This window comes from Corylus avellana, chromosome ca11, assembly GCF_901000735.1.
Source record: "Corylus avellana chromosome ca11, CavTom2PMs-1.0".
NCBI classification, from domain to species: domain Eukaryota; kingdom Viridiplantae; phylum Streptophyta; class Magnoliopsida; order Fagales; family Betulaceae; genus Corylus; species Corylus avellana.
In genome coordinates, this window is record NC_081551.1 from 1,177,159 (window position 1) to 1,191,495 (window position 14,337).

The 14,337-nt window shown below is 34.8% G+C and overlaps 3 protein-coding genes across 3 annotated transcripts; 2 read left to right on the forward strand and 1 right to left on the reverse strand.

Moving 5' to 3' along the window:
- Nucleotides 1-84: 84 nt before the first annotated feature.
- Nucleotides 85-1,797, forward strand: LOC132166118 (transcription factor MYB4-like). The gene is made up of 3 exons (XM_059576883.1): nucleotides 85-309; nucleotides 424-553; nucleotides 1,090-1,797. The coding sequence occupies exons 1-3, from the start codon at nucleotides 177-179 to the stop codon at nucleotides 1,628-1,630; spliced, it is 804 nt and encodes a 267-aa protein (XP_059432866.1). The 5' UTR covers nucleotides 85-176; the 3' UTR covers nucleotides 1,631-1,797.
- A 3,137-nt stretch (nucleotides 1,798-4,934) lies between these two features.
- LOC132165806 (pre-mRNA-splicing factor SLU7-A-like) lies at nucleotides 4,935-7,383 on the forward strand. The gene is made up of 7 exons (XM_059576492.1): nucleotides 4,935-4,946; nucleotides 5,054-5,242; nucleotides 5,490-5,602; nucleotides 5,713-6,093; nucleotides 6,213-6,348; nucleotides 6,504-6,803; nucleotides 6,952-7,383. Exons 1-7 carry the CDS (start codon nucleotides 4,935-4,937, stop codon nucleotides 7,138-7,140), a joined length of 1,320 nt encoding a protein of 439 aa, XP_059432475.1. The 3' UTR covers nucleotides 7,141-7,383.
- Nucleotides 7,384-13,191: 5,808 nt separating this feature from the next.
- Nucleotides 13,192-14,331, reverse strand: LOC132166526 (pre-mRNA-splicing factor SLU7-A-like). The gene is made up of 4 exons (XM_059577356.1): nucleotides 14,219-14,331; nucleotides 13,954-14,057; nucleotides 13,592-13,660; nucleotides 13,192-13,470 (listed from the first exon to the last, which is right to left on the reverse strand). Exons 1-4 carry the CDS (start codon nucleotides 14,319-14,321, stop codon nucleotides 13,393-13,395), a joined length of 354 nt encoding a protein of 117 aa, XP_059433339.1. The 5' UTR covers nucleotides 14,322-14,331; the 3' UTR covers nucleotides 13,192-13,392.
- Between the last annotated feature and the right edge of the window lie 6 nt (nucleotides 14,332-14,337).

The window sequence follows — 14,337 nt, forward strand, 5'->3', positions numbered from 1 at the left end:
TCGTGGCAGCGCCTGCTGCTATTCTGTCACTATATATACCCCTCATTGGCCTCCGTATTATGTTCAGCTTTGAGAGCACAACAACAAACCGAGCAATATCCAGAAATCACAACAACAACAACAAAAAGAAAAAGAAGATATATTATCCAACTGATCTTAAGAAACTGATAGAAGAGATGGTGAGAGCTCCATGCTGCGAGAAGATGGGGTTGAACAAAGGTCCTTGGACCTCTGAAGAAGATCAGATTCTGGTCAGTTACATTCAACAATATGGCCATGGCAATTGGCGAGCACTCCCCAAACAAGCTGGTAATTGAAGATAGAGCCTTGAAATTAATATCTAATTCTATTGATCGACCATGGGGTTCTCTCAGTTAATATGAAGAGATCATTTATATATGTCTTTTGGTTTCCCTTTTTCAGGTCTACTGAGGTGTGGAAAGAGCTGCAGGCTCCGGTGGATAAATTACCTGAGGCCAGACATCAAAAGAGGAAATTTTAGCAGAGAAGAAGAGGACACCATCATAAACTTACACGAAATGTTAGGAAACAGGTTGGTATATTGATCAATAAAGATAGATTCCCATGCCACTTCTTTATTTTTGCCTACTCTTTTTCTTGGATATATAGGTCGATCATCGATTCATCTTGGTATATTATGAAAGTTTCTTCAGAATATACCTGATTGAATATGAATATGCTGAGAAGAAACTTTGTCACCTCAAAGTTGTAGGATTTAGGCTTTATTCTGAAATAGTTCCAAGCATTGACCTCTTGTTCTTGTTTTTAGTGGGTTTTTTTTTTTTTTTTTTTTTTTTTTAATTTCTTTTTTCCATGCATTTTCTTGGTGTGTGTATGAAACATGTGGGACTGAAAAGATTCCTTGCTGCAACATTTTGATCATGATGTCCTAATAGAAAAAAGACACCTTTATTAGGCATTCATGAGAAATATACTGCCACCTAGATGTAGCACTTCAAGGCAAATTTTGAAGCTAGCCTTCTAAATTCTGCAGAACAATTAACATGTATGACATTGTTAATTAACATTAACTCAAACAAAATCCTAATTTTGATCTTCCCTTTTCAGATGGTCGGCAATTGCAGCGAAATTACCTGGTCGCACAGACAATGAAATAAAAAATGTATGGCACACCCACCTGAAAAAGAGGCTCAAACATCATGAAGAAGCCACCGCCGGCCCAAAAGCAGCCACCAAAAGAAGATCGAAATATTACGATCAGGAGGCCAAAAGCCAAGCAAACTCCGACAGCCTGGAACATAGACGACCAGTCTCCCCACAAGAGTATTCAAGCGACATGTCGTCCTCGGTGACAATAGGTGACGACAACAATGACAACGACACGTGCCCGAAAGCCGAATCGCCAGGAAACTTCCCGGAAGTGGACGAGGATTTCTGGTCGGAAGTGTTGTCGACGGAAAGTCCAGGTGGTGTGGTGAGTGACTTTTCAGCAGTTGGTGGTGATCCACATGATCTTCAAGTTCCATTTTCTCCACTATTGACTATGGAGCCTGTCAATGGCTACGGTTCAAACATGCATGATAGCATGGACTTTTGGTTCAACGTTTTCACAAGAGCTGGGGAAATACCAGAATTACCTGATTTTTAACTATATAATTATAAATAATTAAAGCTTTTGGTTTGTAATTTTTTTTTTCCTATTTGTTTTAATTTCCATGTGGGAAATTCACTTTGAATTACCATTGCGGTCCAATTTGTTGATCCATAGGTGCAAATATTGTCCAAATTGTCGGAATAATTTATAGTGGAGACCACACAAAATTGGAAACAAAAACTTACTTGTCAAAGAGCTGGTCAACCTAAACACTAACAAATAATCTAAAATGTTCAATGAAACATTAATGTTTAAGTCTTCATACTTGCTTCCTCAAATGGATAATTCAATCGGCAATGGATCAAACCTCATAAAGTGAAGGTCACTAGGTCGAATTCTCTATCTCTTGTGTGAACATGTCAAAAAAAGAGTCTTTATACTTGCATTATCAAAGCACTAAGAAATGTTGCAACATCAAGCATTAATATTTGCTCGCCATAGTCCTAACAAATTCCATTTATGCAACTTTCGAATGGTAGTCGTTAAAATATTGATTAAATGATTAAAATTATATTTTCTTAATGATCGACTTAAATTTTTTAGATAAAGGATATAGATATATTTGAATGGAAATCTTTCAGAATTCATTGATAAAAGATCACGGGCATAACAGTTCTTACAGCACAAAGTACAAAACTTTGATAAAATATAGCCAAATGTTATGAAATTACAAAGTCATAGATACAATTGGAAAATTCTTACAATTAAATTCTATCTATGACATCAACTTCCGCTAACCCATATACAACTTTAATTATGAAACAGATTTGCTCCAGACAGACTAAATCTTAAACATGAATTATTTTCTGGCCGTGAGAGATAATCCCCACATTGGTCTAATCTCCCTCCTACGTGTATGTGTTTTTTCTTTCTCTCGATAGCACAAAAGAAAGCAAAAAATTAGATAAATAATAATTTAACATAATATCAACGTAAAAATAATGAGTTAAATTGTTTATTTCTCATTTACTCTTTCTTTTTCTCTATCTCCTTTCAAACCAAATGATTAATGGCAGCACTATAGTTCTTCTCCTTCTTTAATATATAAAACAGTAGGGTTAGCCACATCCTTTAAAGGCTACTTAATTAATTAGGACAAATAATGGAAATATTTGTCGGATTCCAAGATTCTCCAAAAATTTAATTTCAATAGTATGGTATACTGACTCATCCTTTCTGATTCACGGGCTCCACTTAGAGCATATAATAGAAAGCAGAGATGATAGATCCCATATCAGATTTGGAGTTATCAACTTTCATACGTGTTCCAGGATATATTCTCAAGCTGAAAAAGTTATGGAACCTTGATTTCATCTACCAAAACCGAAAACCTTTTTATAATTATTTTAAAAATTATATAGAAGTGAGAAGTGTTTTGAAATATTTATTAATAATTTTGAAGAGAAATATGTTTTAAATTTTAAAACAGAGAAAAGTTTATCAAAACTGTTTTTATTACTAATTATACGGTATTTATTTATTTATTTATTTTTTTAACTCCTGTCCCTTACCCATAATAGTTTCTGGCTCCATCCCTGCCAATCGAGATTTAATGCAATACACCTCATGTGAGAGTTGGGGCGGACTTCACATATATACCGGCACAATTATCAGATTATTTGAGCAACTGTCCTATTGCACTGTAATAGAGTAGCCGATTGTGCCCGTTCGGGATCCATACAAACCATAGCATCCGCTCAATTAAATGTTATGCGAGGAGGGTGCTAATGAACTCTTCTTAATTAAATGTTATAGCTTATTCCTTGCATTTTCCCTAACGATTTGCATGATCTACATCCACTCAATTGGTTTGTCCTCGCATGAAGACTTTTGTAGATTATTAATGAAATTATAAAATTCAACAAACTAGTAAATCAACATCTTGACAATTAATGATTTCTACTTTGAACTGCAAATGAAAAGGTTAGACGTGAAAAACGATAACTTCAATTACATCAAAGTGGTGCATGTACAGATTTTTGTGGAGAGCTATTAAGTCGTTGGAATTTGCTGGAAGCTGTCATTATTAAACTGTAGACCAATTAATTGGATGATATTTAGTTTTGAAAAGTAGTAGCCCAATTATCCATCACTGAAATATCTAGGAAGCTCTCTTTCCATTGTCGGGAGTTAGCTGTCCAATTGACACGTCAAATAAACAATTAAGGCTCTGCCTACTTTACACCTGAAAATATCTTAAAAGCATGTGGAATACTCAGATATAGTAAGGTCCAGTGGACCCAGCTAAAGGCCCATTGGACTGAAGGCAAATCCAGTCCCAACCCACAAGTTTGGTTCGCCGAGTAGCGTGTGTACAGGAACATCTCCCTTGCTGGCCCCAAAAAACCGGCAACTTAGTTGTTTTATTTATTTATTTATTTATTTTTAATTTTGATTGTCAATTTTATATTGGGGAAACTTTAGAAAGCCCCATGAACTTCGAGCCGTTTTGACATATCTCCTGAATTTTTAAAACTCTCACTTAGGCCTCCTGAACTTTGGTTTTCTCTCACTTTGAACCCTTTTAACGTTAAATTCAAACAATTTGACTTTTTATACCTATTTTACCCTCTCCAAAACTACGTTGTTTTGTGTTCTAAAACTACAACACCTACTCAGCCCAAAACGACATCGTTTTAGGCATTAATTTTTTTTTTTTTAAAAAAAAAAAAGAAAAGCAAAATAAAATATTTAAAAAAAAAAAAAAAGGAAATCCAGTAGTTCTTAGTCGATCCTGCGGTCAACATCCCCATGGCCATATGGTCCTGGCCACTCCCTTACTAAAAGAGGGCTTTAGGCACCTCAAACGTGCAACTGGATCCCCCCACTTTATTATGCTCAAAACGACGTCGTTTTGGGTTAGGTAATGATGTAATTTTGGTTGAGGGTAAAATGAGTATAAAAAGTTAAAATGGTTCAAAGTGAAAGAAAACTAAAATTCAGTGGGCCTAAGTGAGAGTTTTGAAAATTCAAGAGAGATATCTCAAAACAGCTGAAAGTTCAGGGAAGTTTTCTGAAGTTTTTCCTAAAATTTTATTTGTAAAATATTTTATTTTATTAAGATTCTATCATTAAAGATTAGATTTGCTTTAATTAAGTTTACAATTACTGTTAGTCTTTGCTTACAAGTATTTCTATTCTATAAATAGGTAACTCATTATCAAATCAAAATCAGAGAATCACTCACCCAACGCTTGGACGTACAAACTCATCCGCTGCACCGGCACCGACATACTTACCCTGTGGTTTTCAAAGTCTTCTTCCTGGGATGGCGATCGCTTCAGCTTCACGTATGTGAATGCGTGTTGTTGTTTGTAACACTAATTTGTCAATTTCCGGTCCGATTTGCGGTTTTTTCACTCGCTTTCTTTCATCTTCTAAAACGTAAACATATTAAATAATCCAATATTTATTTAGCTTATACGGTGCATGGGGCTTGCAGTTGCGTTTAAGTCTAGGGACGACCGTCGGAAGCAAATCGAATTGGAAGATGCGCGTAAAGCTGGGCTTGCGCCTGCTGAGGTTGACGAAGATGGAAAAGAGATCAACCCTCATATTCCCCAGTTTATGTCATCTGCACCTTGGTATCTCAATGCTGACAGACCTGTAAGTAGATTTCTTCGATCTCTTCTTCTTCTTTGTCGTCTAGACCAGACTATTGGAACACATCCTTATCCATAGCTTAGTTTGAATTCAAATAGTACAGATTAGATAATTGTAAATACGTACAAATATTGTAATCTTGATTATTTGAATTCAAACTAAGCTATGGATAAGGATGTGTTCCAATACAGACCAGCATGCATGTAGAGCTTGTTCTTATTATTTTTTTTTCCATCATCTTTAATTTCAGAGTTTAAAGCATCAAAGGAAGTGGAAATCAGATCCCAATTACACAAAATCATGGTATGACAGAGGTGCGAAGATTTACGAGGCTGACAAATACAGGAAGGGTGCTTGTGAAAAGTGAGTGATCTCTCCCCCTCTCTCCCGTTCGTGGTAATGCCAAAAAGAAGCCTAGCTATGTTATTAGTTTTAATTGCGTAATAATTGATAAATTAATGCTTTTTTAACAGCTGTGGGGCCATGACACACGATACAAAATCATGCATGGAAAGACCCCGAAAAGTGGGAGCAAAACGGACGAACAAACACATTGCACCTGATGAAAAGATTGAGACATTTGAGCTTGACTATGATGGTAAACGGGACCGGTGGAATGGCTATGATGCATCCTCCTATGCCTATCATGTCATTGAGAGATATGAAGCAAGAGATGAAGCTCGAAGGAAATACCAGAAAGGCCAACAGCTTAAGAAACTTGAGGATGATGAAGAAGAAGAAGAAGATGGTCTAAGGGTAGATGAAGCCAAGGTTGACGAGAGCAAACAAATGAATTTTGCAAAGGTTGAAAAGCGTGTACGCACAACTGGTGGCGGAAGCACTGGAACTGTGAGGTGCGGACTTCGTGCTTGTGTTTGCTGCATGCTCTTGTATACAACTATGTACAAATTAATATATATGTTCCCACTTCACTTGTGTGTTGGATGTCATTACTTAAGTATACATTGTGCAGGAACTTGCGTATTCGGGAGGACACAGCAAAATATCTTTTGGATCTTGATGTCAAGTCTGCACATTATGATCCCAAAACCCGGTCCATGCGTGAAGATCCTATGCCAGATGCAGATCCTAGTGATAAGTTCTATGGGGTAAGTTCTATGATCTCAAATTACCAAAAGCTTAAAGCTAATGGGATTAGGTGAATTTAATCATTTCATTAATATTATAACATAATATATTATGATTTTCTTAAGGTAGGTTTATATTGTATTGAACTTACTTTGGTTTAATTTTTATATTATAGGGAGATAATCGACATAGAAATAGTGGTGAAGCTTTGGAGTTCGAGAAGCTTAACACCCATGCTTGGGAAGCATTTGAGAAGGGCCAAGATATTCACATGCAAGCAGCTCCATCCCAAGCCGAGTTGATTTATAAGAACTATAAGGGCATCAAGGAGAAATTGAAATCTCAAACGAAGGACACAATCTTGGAGAAGTATGGCAATGCAGCTGCTGAAGAAGAAATTCCAATGGAGCTTCTACTCGGACAAAGTGAAAGCCAAGTTGAATATGATCGTGCTGGAAGGATAATAAAGGGGCAGGTATGAATATTTCTTTTAATTCTGATTTTGTGCATAAGACAGTAAGATGCTCAATTACTACAACCATTACAGAAGAAATTACAGTCAAATCTTTCATGAGGTTTTATTTTCTTGTTTGCTTAAGCAGTCTGCCTTATTCTATTTACAGGAGAAGGCACTTCCAAGAAGCAAATACGAAGAAGATGTTTACCTTAACAACCACACATGTGTCTGGGGTTCGTGGTGGAAGGATCATCAGTGGGGCTACAAGTGCTGCAAGCAGATGATCCAAAATAGCTATTGCACTGGTGCCGCCGGCATAGAAGCTGCTGAGGCTGCCAACATATATCTTATATGAAGGCTAATTCTATTAGTTTACGTCTTTTTATTTTCGGGTCTTCCCATTTTTGTAATATTCTTATTGAAATAAAAAGCATCTTTGTGTACGTAGGTTTTCAATTTTATTATATTTACTGCATGCTTAAAGTTGACTTTGTATTATGAACCTGAAAACAGAGTTTCCTTCGTCAGTGGAGGGCTAAAGGCTTGCTAACTTGTCTATCAGAAGTCCATCTTTTCCTTTCTTAGTCTTGTTTCTATTGTACATTTTAGACTGCTTTTGTACATAGGCATATGCACTTTCTCTTTGTATGCTTTGCTCTCTCGTTTTCTCTGTAAAGCCTTGGTTATAAAATAAGATGATATTCCTCTGTTTTGGTCATGTAATCAAATCAGTTTTCCTCTAATCTTTCACCGAGGCACAGGCTATATTTGTTTCGAAGAAAAATAGTTTCTGTTGGAAAATAGTTTTCGCTAAAAGCATTTTTTTTAAAAATAATTTCCTTAAAAATATTGTGTATGAAAAATCACAATATATATATATATATAGGAACACTCCCCTTTGCTAGCCCGAAATGAAAACGAGATCCGCCCCATTAATAACTTGTCAATTGAGAATGTGAAAAAAAAAAGAAAAGAAAAAAAAGTAGATTATTGTGGCCTCTTCTCTAAGGATAGCCAACCAAAGTCTTAAATAACCTTCTTTTTGGAACCTGTTCAGTAAGGGAAGTAGGTCCACGGACCATGGGACAAAAGGATAATAAAATCACTGTTTTTAATAGATGATTTTGCTTCTGGTGGCATCTGTCTTACTCAGCTTATTACAAAAAATGAAGAAAATTGTGGCATAGGTACATTTTAACTAATTCTCTTACATTCGTTATGCTTGTACGCATACTCTTTTGCTTAAGATCATTTTCGCTAACTTAAGCATCAATCGGAGGTGGTTCTACCATCATCGTTGGCGGGCTATTCTAATCTTTAGCTTTCTTGCAAGTCTCTTGACATTAGAAGTTTGATGTGCATAATTAGTGTATCAACAATCCGATTCAACAATTGGAGGCTCTCCCACCAACCTAAGAGCCGGTATTACTCTGATTGTCTTTCCCCTTATTTTGCATTTGGAGAGTGCCCATCTTTCAATTCACTCATGAATGTAAATATCTCAGGTAGATTTATGCTCTATTTAAATTAGTTGGGTTGTCATAGATTCACCTTAATCTAATCCTTTGACAAGCCGAATCAGCCCGACTTGAAAGTAAATTGTCAACTTCACATTACAAATGGACTACGACTTAAGATATTAAATCTTTTTGGGTACATTAGAGGCTAATTGAGTTTATAGGCTTATATAATAGAACATAATCATCTCTAAGCCAATGAGATGTCATGAAAAGCAGGTATAGCTTTAACACTTAGAGCATTCACAATGAAAAAGTCAAATGTTACTTTTACTTAAAATGGCTAATCAGATTTGTAAAAAACCCCTACATTGGATTAGCCAAATGTAGCAACACTTTTCAATTGAGCATTTTATTTTTTTATTGTTTCTCTCATCTGTTTTCTCTTTTTTTTTTTTTTCAATAACTTTTCCCAAAACTATTTCCCAATAAAGAGTAAAAAAAATAATATTTTAATGGAATAGATAGAAATATAGCTAATTGAATGCAGAGATATTTAAAAATTAATTAGCTAAATTAAGTAAAAGTGAATTTTGAAGAACCATTTTGCATAAAAAATTGACTCCTCCATTATAAATGCTCTTAGCAAGTAACTTATTATCAAAAGCTAAATCATCAGATCTGTTGCAAACTCAACTACTTCTATATTCTTACCAAAAAAAAAAAAAAAAAACTACTTCTATTACTTCGAAGATGGACAATAATGGTTTACAAAATATATATAAATGGGCCTACACGCATTCACATACTTTCAATAAAGATTCTTTTTGAAAACCATGGCAATAGCGAGAAAACACTAGTGAAATCCCCAAATTTCCAACAATAAAAACCTTTGTCTAAATTTTAAATAAAAAATTAAAATCCGAAACAACCCAAGCATGTACACACAAATAAGGAACCTGAAAGTGGGAAGTTTCCTACAAACAAGCAAAACCAGCAAACAAGGCCTTGTTTGGTAAATATACAATGCACTCTTCACGATTGGTGAAGAAAAAAATGAGTGTATTAATTACTATAGAAAAGTGAAAAAGTTGTATTGAAAAGTGGAAAGTTTTATTTTGTAATGATTTTTTTTATTTAAATAGTAGTAAAAAATAAATGATGAGAAATAAAAAGTGAATGATGTGATATAAAAATTGAAAATATTTTGATGTTAATTTTTTTGAAAAATGAGATGAATAGTGTGGGAGAATGTGATGTAGTTTAACAAACAAGGCCGAAGTATGTGAATGCAGGCCCATTATATGTATTTTTATATTCTCTATCTTCAAAGTAATAGAAGTAATTGAGGCTGCAATAGTTCTTATGAAGGCTTGCTAGGTAACTTGGGGAACCAATATCCTTGATGATTTAGCTTTTGATAACAAGTTACATGCTAAGTGTTAAAGCTATACCTCATGTGCTTCTCATGACATCTCTTTTTAAGGTGTCTAGTTGACACCTGGAATAAATAATTAAGGGCTGTGTATTAGACAATTACTACACAACTATGTATCATTTTTTGGCCAAAAAATTAGGAATCGCTATCTAAGACCACCTCCAAACAAATGTTGTATAAAAAGGATTATATAACTCTTAAAAATGTATGACATCAAATAGTCGAACTCTCCGTTAAAAAAACATCTCAAAAAGACTATATGTGGCCCATTGGACTAAAGCCAAATCCAGTACCAACCCAATTGATAAAATCACAATTTCGCATATCAAATCACAATTCACCTCCACAAAACACCATGCCGTAAGAAAAAAGAAAAAAATAAGGTCCCCGCCGCTATGTGAGGACCCAACCAAACCCATTTCACATTTTGCTAATTTGCCTGAAGAAGTAGGCCCGTTAAAACATGGGCTTAAACGTGGCGACCCAAGAATGTGATTACCCAACCAAACCCATCCGTTTCCAATCCAGGTAAGCTCCAATTTTCATTTAAATGACCAACCTACCCTCACGAGACTCTCCAGTCCACCGCCGATTTTAGCATGGCGATGGTTAAGAATTGTAGAAAACTGGAGGAAGTTATATAGTATGTTTTATATGTTTAACATCGTTTATAATATCATGTCATCTAAATTTTATTTTATTTTATTTTTGTCTGATTTTGCTCAGCATAAGTAAGCTAGGAAGCGTTTGGACCTATCTGGGCCCAAATTTAGGCCGGGGCGTTGAGCTACAGTTTGACCTTGGGCAGATCCAGGAACCGCTAGAAATGGAAATATTATAAAGAAATAATACTTTTATTTGTATACTCGACTGGCGAGTGTAATTAATTGTTATTAGCCATAATATAATAAAAAATAAATATAAATAAATAAAAAATCCAAGATCCCAACCAATCACTTTAAGCAGTAAGGTATGAACTATCAAGTCAGATAAACTAACATCCTCAAAAAGTTATTAAAATCTTTTAAGGATAATTATTGTGTACAAAGTTTCTAAATAAATAACATTGACGCTTTCAAACCGATTATTGATAGCCTCACATATTTTTGATGTTATGCCTTGCGACATCTCACTTTTGCAAATTATAGCTGTATGTTTTTTTTTTTTTTTTTCCCACAAAATTCATATAATTAATTATCTCACTTTATAATTTGAAAGTATATAAACAATTTAATGGCACATTTTGGCAACAAATTTTTTTTTTTTTTTTTTTTTTTACCAAAGGAACAAACAAGAATAAAATTGGGACACCAAATTCTTTGTGCGGAGGAAGAGGTAGCGTAAGTGTAAGGAGTTATAATTTAATGGTGATTAGAGAGAAAAATGGATAAAATAAGGCTTGAAAATTCGTAGGTAGTAGTAATCCACATGCAGCCCTGCATGCGCATGGGTCCGATGGTCCCCAAATTCTCCACTGAATTTAGCGTGGCAATGGTTAAGAATTTGGAAGTCATGGTCGACCTTCTTCATCTTGTAGGCTTCCATATCTTTCATATCGGAAGCGAATTGAATTGGATGAAGCCAGTGAAACAAGCCCTTCCTTACCCGGCCGTATTGTCTGACTTTAATTTAGCCTACAAGAATTTCTTCATTTGGCACCGTGGTGATAGATCGTCATTATGGACTTTCTTCATCTTATATCTCAAACTTCTTCCCAAAACCTCCCATTCCAATTTGAAAGAATCACAAGCCGTACTTTAGTCGATTCTGCAAATTGATAGAAGCAATGTATAAGCCAAAATAATAATAATAATAATAATAAACTGAACCATCAAACTAAAATCCACACAATGTTGAATAGCAACTTATTTTAGATACTAAAACGTCCAATAGAGAACCAAAACATTGAACAAAAAAAAAAAAAAAAAAAAAAAAAACTAAAAACTAAATGGAAACTAAAAGTATAAAAAGGGCTAAGAAAATTTTAGAGAAATTAGATTTTTTGGTGCTCAATAATATGAAATGTAAAAATTATTTTTTCCATCTAAATTATTGGCAATGAGATTGATAAAGTAGGTACAAGATTGACAAAGCAGGTACAAGATCAGTGACATAGTAAGTTGCAGGAATTGCTCATGTAAAATGAAACGAGACTCCCTTAAATTCAACTTGTGGATTCCAGTCGGTTAGGGGTTGGGGAAATAATTATATATGGTAATGCAATAGGACAAGATGTGCAAAGCTGGTATGAACCTTGTGAATTCTGGAGTAGATTCGTACATCGGTAGTTCTCTTTTTTCTTCGCCATTCATCGCCGTCCTCCATCCGGCAGAGGTTATAGATGGAAGCAGTTGTTTGGATATGCTCTTATATATATACATGACTACGGAACACACATCTCACATGACGGCATGACCACCAGGCACCAACCCTACACACATCTCACATGACGGTATCACCACTACGGAACAGTGGAACACACACATCTCACATATATCTTATACATACGGAACACACATATAAGATATGTTGCAGCAGCCATATTTTATATGAAGGCTAATTTATATATATTGCTCGTAACTAAAGGTGTCTATTAATTAGTTTCAGTCTTAAAGTCGACTTTGTATATATTATGAACCTGAAAATATGTTAAGTGTTTGATAATTAAGGGTCGTGTATTAGACAATTACTACACAACTATGTATCATTTTTTGGCCAAAAAATTAGGAAACGCTATCTATGACCACCTCCAAACAAATATTGTATAAAAAAGATTATATAACTCTTAAAAATGTATGACATCAAATAGTCTAACTCTCCGTTTAAGAAAACATCTAAAAAAGACTATATGTGGCCCATTGGACTAAAGCCCAATCCAGTACCAACCTATTTGATAAAATCACAATTTTGCATTTCAAATCACAATTCACCTCCAAAAACACTATGCAGTCTATGCTGTAAGAAAAAAGAAAAAAGAAAAAAGAAAAAAAATAAGGTCCCCGCCGCTATGTGATGATCCAACCCATTTCACATTTTGCTAATTTGCCTGAAGAAGTAGGCCCGTTAAAACATGGGCTTAAGCGTGGCGACCCAAGAATGTGATTACCCAACCAAACCCATCTGTTTCCGATCTGGGCAAGCTCCAATTTTCATTTAAATGACCAACTTACCCTCACGAGACTCTCCACCGCCGAGTTTTAGTGTGGCGATGGTTAAGAATTGTAGAAAACTGGAGGAAGTTATAGTTATGTTTATGTTTAAGAAAAAAGGTTAATTCTTACCCAAAAAAAAGGTTAAAAGTGTAGTCTATAACTCTTTTTTGGTCTCAACTTGCAAAAAGGAGATAATCTAAACCATCGCTGTTAAGGGTGACTCAACCACCCCGGTTTGGCCTTGAGTTGTTCGGCACTCCCATTTTGAAAGTTGGAGTAGTTTGGCTCCCTTAAATACCATTTATGATACAAAATAAAACTGAAAAAATAAAAAATAAAATTATTAAACCACAATAGAGTAAAAAGTTTAACCTAAAAATAAATAAAAAATATACTTTAAGAATGTAAATTATGTTTGTATTATAAAGGTGTTTAAGAAATTTGATTACAATATGATTTCATTCACCCGTGCATTACACTGTACCAAACAAAAAAAAAATACATATTCAATGTTACAAGGAGTAAAAATAGCTATTCCATTCTACGAAACAAACTATGTCTTAATTTAAGAAATCCCTCATCGGATCGTCATGGTGGACCTTCTTCATCCTGTAAGCTTCCATATCTTCCAGGGTAACCTACAGTCAATCAAAATGATGGTGAGAAATTCCACAAGAAAGCCACACACAATCTAGTAATCTACCTTTTTTTTCCCCCAAAAAATAAAAAATAAAAATCTACACTTTTAAAAAATCCTACCTCGTCATTATATCTGACGTTATACTTCCTTTTTCTATCATCTTTCTCTTCTCTTCTCCTTTCATCCTCCTGTCCAAACCAAAACGAATTTTAGTTAATGATAATGTATGTGCAAAACAATGTCAACTAACTAATCTAGCAACAAATTTAGATGGCATAAACAAAATATCTCTGCAACTTACTATTGCTTCGAATTGGTTATCGAAGTCCACTACTTGAAAAAACCAACTCAAAGTTTTAACTTGAGCCTAGAGAAGTTATAAACACCACTTCTAATGGCAAAATCCTAATGTGAATTAAATTATGAAAGAAGTAGATATATTAAGAACAAGAAGAAAGACAACTAATATAATAAAGCTCACCTTTTTAAGTGCCTCAGCAAGTAACTTGTCATCCAAAACCAGATCATCAGGGACATCAGTTCCCCAAGAAGCTAGCCTTTTGGCCTCCACTGGCGGAGGCAACTCTGTATTCAGGTTCATACTCTGTATTCAGGTTCATAATACAATGTCAACTTTAAGCAGTAATACAAAAAATTGAAAGCCAACACAAAGATGCTTTTTATTTCAATAAGAATATTACAAAAATGGGAAGACCCGAAAATAAGAAGACTGAAACTATACACACCTTCAGTAGCTTCCTTACGAGCAATATTAGCCTTCATAAGATCTGTTGCAGCCTCAGCAGCTTCTATTCCGGCGGCACCAGTGCAATAGCTATTTCGGATCATCTGCTTGCAGCACTTG